Source organism: Crotalus tigris, unplaced genomic scaffold (genome assembly GCF_016545835.1).
Source record: "Crotalus tigris isolate CLP2741 ecotype Arizona unplaced genomic scaffold, ASM1654583v1 scf7180000024374.3283719, whole genome shotgun sequence".
Classification (NCBI taxonomy): Eukaryota; Metazoa; Chordata; class Lepidosauria; order Squamata; family Viperidae; genus Crotalus; species Crotalus tigris.
The window spans coordinates 44,773-53,557 of NW_024100544.1; the positions used below are offsets into that span (position 1 = coordinate 44,773).

The following is an 8,785-nucleotide window of genomic DNA, read 5'->3' on the forward strand; positions in this document are numbered from 1 at the left end:
ATTAAAATTTACTTGTTCATTTTGGCATATTTGATGCACAACATATATCATAAAACCTTGAACAACTCACGCGTTAAGCTATAATAAAACAGTACATTAGAGAAACTCTAATAACCTTATGAAATGCCTTATGACTGGTTCAGAATGAATTAGTCTATTTCAGTGGTTCTCAACCTATGGGTCGGGACCCCATTTGGGGTCGAATGACCATTTCACGGGGGTCGCCAAACAACGCAGTCCGCCATTTTTTCCTTTTCCTTAGCTGTGCTACTCCCTTTTATTCTATTGGCTTTTGAAAGCCAATAGAATAGACTCTCTTGAATAGAGTCTAATTCTATTGGCTTTCAAAAGCCAATAGGAATTGTCCAGGCTGTCTCTGCCCTGCTGAGCCCGCCAAAAGTCCCATTCTGCAAACGGTGCTGCACCAGTTGAGTAGTCCTCGACTTACGACCGGTTGAGTAGTCCTCGACTTACGGCTGGTTGGGGGTCGCGGCATTAAAAAGGTTGAGAACCACTGGTCTATATAGTGAAATGCCATGTAAGAATTGCTGTAACAGTGGGCTCAAAATGAAAATGATTTTTTTCATAGAACAATAAGAACATAAGATCATTTATAAAGGAATGTAAGAAATCTCTAACTTCCAACGACAAGTTATTATGGGTGATAGAATATTTGGTAACATAACCAGTTACAAAAGATATACTTATTTATTGACTTTTCTTATTTTCTCTGCTTGCTTTCCTTTTCTGCTGTATTGTCTTTAGTTCTGTCATTATGTTCACTGTTTTATAAACCCAAGCAATCTGAAAAACAAAAACAAATGACATGTGAAATTCAATTCCTAATAGTGTTCTCATTTCTTCAGGGGCCTCTGTTTATGCAACCTAAATCTCCAGTCATAAGATGCTATCAAGCTTGGTGAAACTCAATATCCGGAGATTAGGACCGCTCCCACCCTGTTGGTCTTCCGTAAGCTACTTAAGACCTGGCTTTTCCAGCAGGCCTGGGGTTTATAAAACCTTACCCCTGGATGATTGTTTTTGTATTGTTGTTTTGTTATGTTTTATGTGTTTTTTATTGTTAGCTGCACAGAGTCCTTCGGGAGTGGGGCGGCTTATAAATTTTAAAAATAAATAAATATTTGAAGTATTGACAATTTTTCCAAATGAGAACAAAACCTCATTAATAAGTACAGAATGTTATCAAAATAGTAGTGAATAAACAATAATCATTCTAAAACACACGGCCTTTAATTCCTCAACAAAACACTCTGTCATTCTACCTTACTCACCTCACTACTTATGACTTTACAGATTACAGATATATTTTAATTTGCATAACCCTCTACAAGGGAGTTGAATTCCTGATCCTTTTTAGGTTTTCTATTGAAGCTTCTAAAACCCAAATAAACACAATTTGTCCTTCAAAAGGATGGTGTTGCTGGGTTTCCATTACTAACACACTTTAGTAGTTCGAAAGGGTTACCAAGTTGCCTGGTAACCATGACTGACTGCATAGGAGCAACTTATGTCACACATGTCAAGATGTCACTAAAATGAGACAAGTGATGTAATTTACGTTATGATTATAGTGGCTACTAATAAATGCCAGGGGATCAAACATTATGAAAGTATTACCAGACACCATGAATAGGAATTTGCTATAATAAAAAAAATTTTCTGGTTCCTTTTGCATTTTGACATGATGCCAACATTTTTAAGGCAAGAGATTAGCGCTTACCACTATGAGGATGCCATTTAGCAGTAGTGGTGTTGAGAACACTAATGAAATAAACATTCCTTGGGAATCAAAGTACTGGTGCTTTGAGAAGAATCTGTAAAGGAGCAAAAATAAAAATAAACATTTTTGGTGAAAACAAACTCCATAAAAGACAATCGTGAATTAAACAGACTAAAGGCCACGTTCCAAACGGAAACATCTTTTAAGAGACAAGATTGTACGCCTGAACTTTAAATACCAAAAGTTTTAAAACTTTTTTTTCCAGGTTATCATCCGTTGTGTGCTAGTTGTATTTCGCTGGCCGCTCCTGAGCATTTGACTCAGTTTATCCACGCAAGGTGGCAGAGGTCTCAAATAAATGCACTCTTAGAATCATGTTTTCAGTGCTCCTGCTGTTGAGCTTTGGTTTCTTCTTTCAGGAAGCCCAATTATACAAACGTTGGGCACAAGGTAGCAATTGGAAAGGAAGCAAAAGCTATATTTTTAAACACGTATTCTTCTATGGCTTTTACAGTAGAGAAAAAAAAAAACAAAAAACACAGGAAAAAAACCTAATGCATAGATAAAAATACAAAAAGGAAAAAAAAATAGAAAATGTTTTAAAAGGTGAAAAATTACAACAAAGTTAAAAGTATATCATTTTAACAGTAGTTATAATTTTATATATAGTTATTTCATGTGATTATTGTTCAAGTGCATGTATATTTCTAATGCATTTATATAACTGTTTTTTGGCCTCCTATATAAATGAGTCCCCTTTTCAATTATTATATTTGCCATATAAAGTTACATCTAGAAGCAAACCAATTGTAGGCAGCAAGTGCAATCAGGTCCTTAATCCATTGGGTGAAAGAGGCCATACATTTATTTTTCCAATTAATACCAGTTGTTGGCTTCCAAGATGTAATACTTGACAATAGGTTCCAGATTCGGAAAACTGAATCCTTTCTTGTTAATTTGTAATTGCATTTTCTGCAAAGACATTCTCCTAATTGAAGAATCCCACAGAAATTTTCTAAGCAAAGACATTATTTTCTGAACCATTTTCTAAATATATAAACCGGGATTCCTTTCAGAATATAAATTAATCTGGGAACAATATTTATTTTGAGAGTGTTTGCCTTTCTCCAAAGGGAATGAGGACGACTCTCATTTATTAATACCTGAAGAAATCCTCTCCATATTTTACTTATATTACATGTTGCTGAGTTATATCTTTTAGTATAGACATACCTAAATATTTAATGAATTCAGTACAAATACAGAATTGATACACCTTAAATGGATGGCTAACCAAATTTCCATCTATAGGCATCAGTTCCAACTTGGTCAATGCTGTTTTTTTTATTAAAAGCATCTATCTTTTGCATCAACAGTAGGATGGTATTATAAAGTTTAGAAATAAACAAAAAAATATCATCTGCAAATAAAACCAATTTGTGTTCAATTGAATGATGTACCATTCCAAGCCAACCCAAGGATTCCACACAGGTATTAAAAAACAAGGGTGAAAATGGACATTCTTGTTTCTCTCTCTCACTAAACAGTGGAAAAATAGGAGAAAATATCCCACTAATTTTCTCTTTAGAGGTGGCCAATTTATATAGTATCTTAATCCATTTTATGAATTCCAAAGGAAATCCAAATTTGTCAAAGGTCCAGTGGAAAAACCTATCTTGTTTCAGCTTCTAGCCAAGTCACAGACTTTCTTTTGTTTTAAAGATTTAAAAAACAAAAACCAAACCCACACATGTATAAAAAACATTGATGTTTCCCAGCATGAAAACATTTACTCCAAGAGAAAGATTATAGGTTATACATTTGAATGCCAAAGGTTTAATGTGAGGCATACCAAAATCTCACTGATTTCACTGACCAGAAAATTAGGCACATGGTCTAGTCTCCATTTTTAGAGTATTTGGAATGCAGTATTTAAAGGAATTTAATGACTTCTGCCAGAGGTGGGTGGAATAGAACATTCTGTTGCTAAGCTCAATTTCCCATCAATCCTAGGTAAAACGACCCACGGTAATAGAACATGGGAGTGGAAATCCAACCATACTTGGAAAGCATATATAGGTAGTCCTCGACTCATGACCATAACTGAGCCCAACATTTCCATTGCTAAGCAAGACAGTTGTTAAATGAGTTGTGCCCCATTTTACGAGCTTTCTTGCCACAGTTGTTATGTGAATCATTGTAGTTGTGAAGTTATAACACGGTTGTTAAATGAATCTGGCTTCCCCATTGACTTAGCCTGTCACAAGGTCACAAAAAGTGTTCACATGATCCCAGGATATCACAACAGTCATAAATACATGGCAGTTGCCAAGCGGCTGAATTTTGATCATATAACCATGGGGATGCTGCAACGGTCATAACCATGAAAAATTGTCGCAAGTCACTATTTCCAGTGCCTTATAACTTCAAACAGTCACTAAACAAATGGTTGTAAGCTGAGGACTATCTGTATTGCCAGTCACCAGGAGAGGGGGAAAAAACAGGAGACCAGGAATTCAAGTCCTGCCTTAGCCATGAAAGCCAGCTGGGTGACTTGGGGCCACTCGCGCTCTCAGCCCAACTCGCCTCAAAGGGTTGTTATTGTGAAGAAAATAAGAACAGGAGAAAGACTTATAAGTTTTGCTGCCTTGAATTATTTGTGAAAATAAAGCAACAGGAATAGTTTTTTTTAAATACAGTATAATGTTTTATGCAGTTGTTAAGATGTATCTTTCTCTCTATATATTAAAATAATGTAAAATAATGTATTTACCTCCAGTTTGCAGCAGCTACTTCATTTATGTATTCTGCACAGAATACCAGGATCACTAGAAAGACAAATGCAATTGCAGATTGCTAAAGGATATTGAATCATCAGTACAACCGACTGGACAACTGGCATATAAAATAGGTATCGCCTCACAGAACGGAGGCTGGCATGGAAGCATTTCAGAAGGGACCCTCCAGAGAGCAAAAAGAAAGGCGTGGAAAAATACTTTCAGCCTTGGAAGATTTTGTTAATGTAAGCTTACAATGAATAAGAATAGTACTCCTGGTTGTGCTTCTTTTCTAGAATACTTACCGAGGCTAACAATTTGTAAATGGTTGCCAACAAAGGTATTTACTAAATGACAAGCTGTTTGTCAACAGCAGTGTAGGTTTTGCATGCCTCAATCCCAAGATTACTTCACCTGCCCAAATGAAGTTGGAGCAGCAGCTGGAATCAGCAATGTTACAGTATCCCTGGTAGGGATATTAATGTTTTCAACACTTTTTTGATTTGGGGAGGGTTAGAACAGAAATTGGAGGCCTCTGGAAAGACACTATTCTTATTCCCAATTTTAAAACCTGCCTGGTAGTGTGTTTGGAGGGTGCTGGAGAGCAGTCCAGGTCTCCACATGTAGAATCAAATTCCAAAACTTTCCATTTAGCATTACTCTATAGTCAGACAAAATGTTAGCTAACATTCAACAATATCTAGAGGACAGTTCTTCATTTTTAAATCAAGGATTATTGCATGGTGGATATTTCTTTTCCAGTAAAGAGCTTTTACATAATATACATATTTCAGCCCTATATTGATTTGACTTAAATTAGTGGAAACCTTCTGTATCTTTTTTTAGAAGAATTTTTTACATTTTTTAATATTTATTATTATAGCAAGATTAGATAACTCATAAACTCAACACAGAATACAGGATTCTTTTATTCATTCAATCTAGAAACTATCCATACTATCCTATAGAATATAGATTTCAAGGAAACACTCAGGAACTAATTCTCATTCATGAATTAATTAATCATATACCTTTCTACCAACAGTAGAAAATGCTGTAGGGAAGATCTAACGGATTTAACTCCCAATTTCCTGTCTTGTGAGTGGAATTGTATCATAGAAATATTCCTGCAAGAACCTTAAGTAAGATTAAAGTCTAGCTTGGGTTCACACATTGCTTTATTCAAAAGAAGAGAAGAAAAAAGTGACCTCCATGTGCTCTCAGAATGGACAGAGCAAAAAATTTGGGACTTAAAAAAACAGGCTATAAAGGAATTTAAAAGGCCTTAAGTCATAATAAAATGTAATTTCCCCATTTCCCCTCACCCCAGCTGAGCCCATTTGGCAGTACTGCCTTACTTGACTCACAGCTATTCTCATGCCACAAAATACCCAGTGTGGCCATTCAATGGACAGAAAATACTCATAACTGTACCCCTTTGAGTAATAATATAGTGCTTGGTGTGATTTAGCATATTCAATAATCCCAAAATTAGTGGTCTGTAAACCATGGTTAGTATATTGCATAGAATTTAGCCAGCTGTGTTTTATTCTATATGCCATGGCTTAGTGTGACTTTTTGTAGTCTAATCATTCTTAATAAACAAAGAACATTCACAAATGACCCTTAAATCATGCCTTATCGTCTATCAGAGAACAAATATGTCCATAGAAAAACTTCATATAATACTTACTGATAGATAGAAAAAGTCCTATTTGGAAACGGTAGTGCTGGAATGAAAGGTAAGTAAACAATAAGCAGACTATGTGGAAAAACACTAGGGTTAAAATCCATGGTTCAGACCAATCTGTGTCCTATGAAAAAAATAGAAAATAAAGTTATCAAAATTATAATTGCAGATGAGAGCCATTTGTTGACAAAAAACTCCAAGCACGTTTACATTTACAAAATATAATGAATGAATGCAATGTGAAACTCATTAGTCCTAGGTCTGCCTTATATTTTTGCCTGAAGCAGGAGGCAGTTTTTCAGGAGCAAAGAAAGGAACACATAAAAGCTGAAATTTCACACTCAAAATTATTTTTTTGTTTTTTAAAGTTACCTCTGGCCAAGATTTTCTCTCACCTGCGAGAAACGTTTCACACACTTCTTCCTCTAATTTGCAATTCCCGTATCTTAAGTTTTTTGCAGGACAAAACTTCTCAATCTGCCTTTACTCCAACCTTGTCTTGCTGTGTATATGTAGCTCTCAGCTTACAACCACAATTGGGCCTAAAATTTATGTTGCTAAGTGAAACATTTGTTAAGTGAATTTTGCCCCATTTTACAACTTTTCTTGTCTCATTTGTTAACTGAATACTGCAGTTGTAAAATTAGCAACAGTGAATATGGTTTCCCCATTTACCTTGTCTGTTAGAATATAAATATTTATATATTAAATATAAATCACGTGACCATGGGGATACTGCAATGCTCCTAAGTGGGAAAATTGGTTATGTCACTTTTTCAGTGCCATGTAACTTTGAATAGTCACTAAATGAATGGTTTCATGTCGAGGACTACCTCTGTACCTTTGTGGCCGTTCAAATCTCCCCTCCGGACGCTCATTGTGTGGCAAAAACCGATCCAGCTACTATTATAACCATACCCCCCCCGCGTGCCTTTTACCCACGCAGATGCCGAGACAATAACTATACTTGGTGCCGTGGGAAGGATTACAGATCGTATTGCCTGCCAGTGCTGTTGCCCCGTCTTCCTGAAATCATACACGGAGCGGGCAGTTGAAAAAGCCAGCAAGCTCCTGCCTTGCTGTAAGCGGGAAGGTGGCAAAGAGGCGATTCCCCTCGGGATTCTCAGTACTCCCCCCAGCATCCGTAAATCTCTCCTTGAAGTTGCAAATTACCGCACCTTCACCTAGCAGGGTCAACGAACAACCCCCCCTAACCCAACCCCCTTTTTCAATGCAAAGGGCTCGTTTTCCTACGACCCCCTAAACCGCTAAGTTCCCTTCTCTGGTTCCAACTCGGGAATAAGTTCACACGCGCGATCGTGTTCAGCCTAGCAAGAATCACCTCTCCCTGCTCCCTTCCTGCAAACGTTCCCAACGGAAAGAGGGAAGCTTCCGCGAGCAGTTATTACCGTTAGGATCCTGGTGACCCCGATAGGCAGGCGCCCTGGAGATTCCATGATTTGAGATGAATTCCTCTGCCTCAGCCAAACATTCCACCCAAGTTTGTTGGCAGGGGATAAATAGAGGTTTAATATTAACCAAGTAAGAGGAATGGCTCTACATGCTAAGCGTTTGCAACACTTATTTATCGCATCAACCTCCGCGCAGTCATTTCCATCAGAAAGCCGGAAGTGCTTGTTTTAACTAATTTCAGCTGTAGTTCTTTGGGAGTGAGAGATGGGTATTCTCGCGAGAACAGACAAGGGACGGCTCTTTCCGATGCTTGGAGCGACTTGATTATCGCGAGACTTCGGTAGGCTACGGGTGCATAAATAGGGCGGGCGGGCGTGGTGCGGCGTAAAATGTTGTGGTGGGGAGTGCTAGTGTGGGTGGTTTTGGTGGGTATAGTTGCACGAAAGGTGGGAAGGGCGTTAAGGAAATAGGAACGAAGTACAGCTTTGCTGAAAAAGGAAAGAAAAATTGAGAATGGCAGGAAAGCAAATAAGCTTTTAGAAAAACATTTTTGTAATTTGGAGCGCAAATCCGCTTTTATAACAACGTGTCTTGGGACGGGCGCTAGGAAATTAAGGAGTTAGCATTTTTTGAAGACGCATGCAAGTTTGTTTAGATACACCTAACTTTGAGCCTCATTTCAGTGACTTTATTTAAAAGTAAAATTAACCATGAATTCCGTTGAAGCGCTATGCATACTACAGAACAGAAATAAAAGGAAAGCTGTTAGTGAAAAAGGCAGGATAAAATGAGAAAAAAATAGGAAGTCTGAAACAAGCATATAATAGTGTGATTGGAAAGTTAATATACAAAAGCTTTAATGAAAAAAGTATTTTAATTGGGTTCCCTTGAATTTTATGGGTGTGCAGTTATCTACGTTAGTGTGCTACATCTGTTTCCACAGATCCTTGTTCCCATCTAATTCTGGCTTATTTTGCTTAGTGTAATTGAACCTTTTTAAAAGCAAAACTATAGTAAAACTGAAATTGCTTTCCTGTAGGGTAAATGATAGTTTATTGGTTGAGAATACCTTACAGCTGTTTGATTGCCTCATTTGTTGCAATCAAGTGCTCAAAACACCTGACAGATTCTCAGTCTCCAGGTGCACAGTCTTTTTTGTCTTCA

At 37.2% G+C, this 8,785-nt stretch overlaps 1 protein-coding gene across 1 annotated transcript; it reads right to left on the minus strand.

Annotated features, from left to right (window-relative positions):
• Positions 1–398: 398 nt before the first annotated feature.
• TMEM18 (transmembrane protein 18) lies at positions 399–7,870 on the minus strand. The gene is made up of 5 exons (XM_039328224.1): positions 7,618–7,870; positions 6,212–6,332; positions 4,515–4,569; positions 1,742–1,835; positions 399–804 (listed from the first exon to the last, which is right to left on the minus strand). Exons 1-5 carry the CDS (start codon positions 7,663–7,665, stop codon positions 709–711), a joined length of 414 nt encoding a protein of 137 aa, XP_039184158.1. The 5' UTR covers positions 7,666–7,870; the 3' UTR covers positions 399–708.
• Between the last annotated feature and the right edge of the window lie 915 nt (positions 7,871–8,785).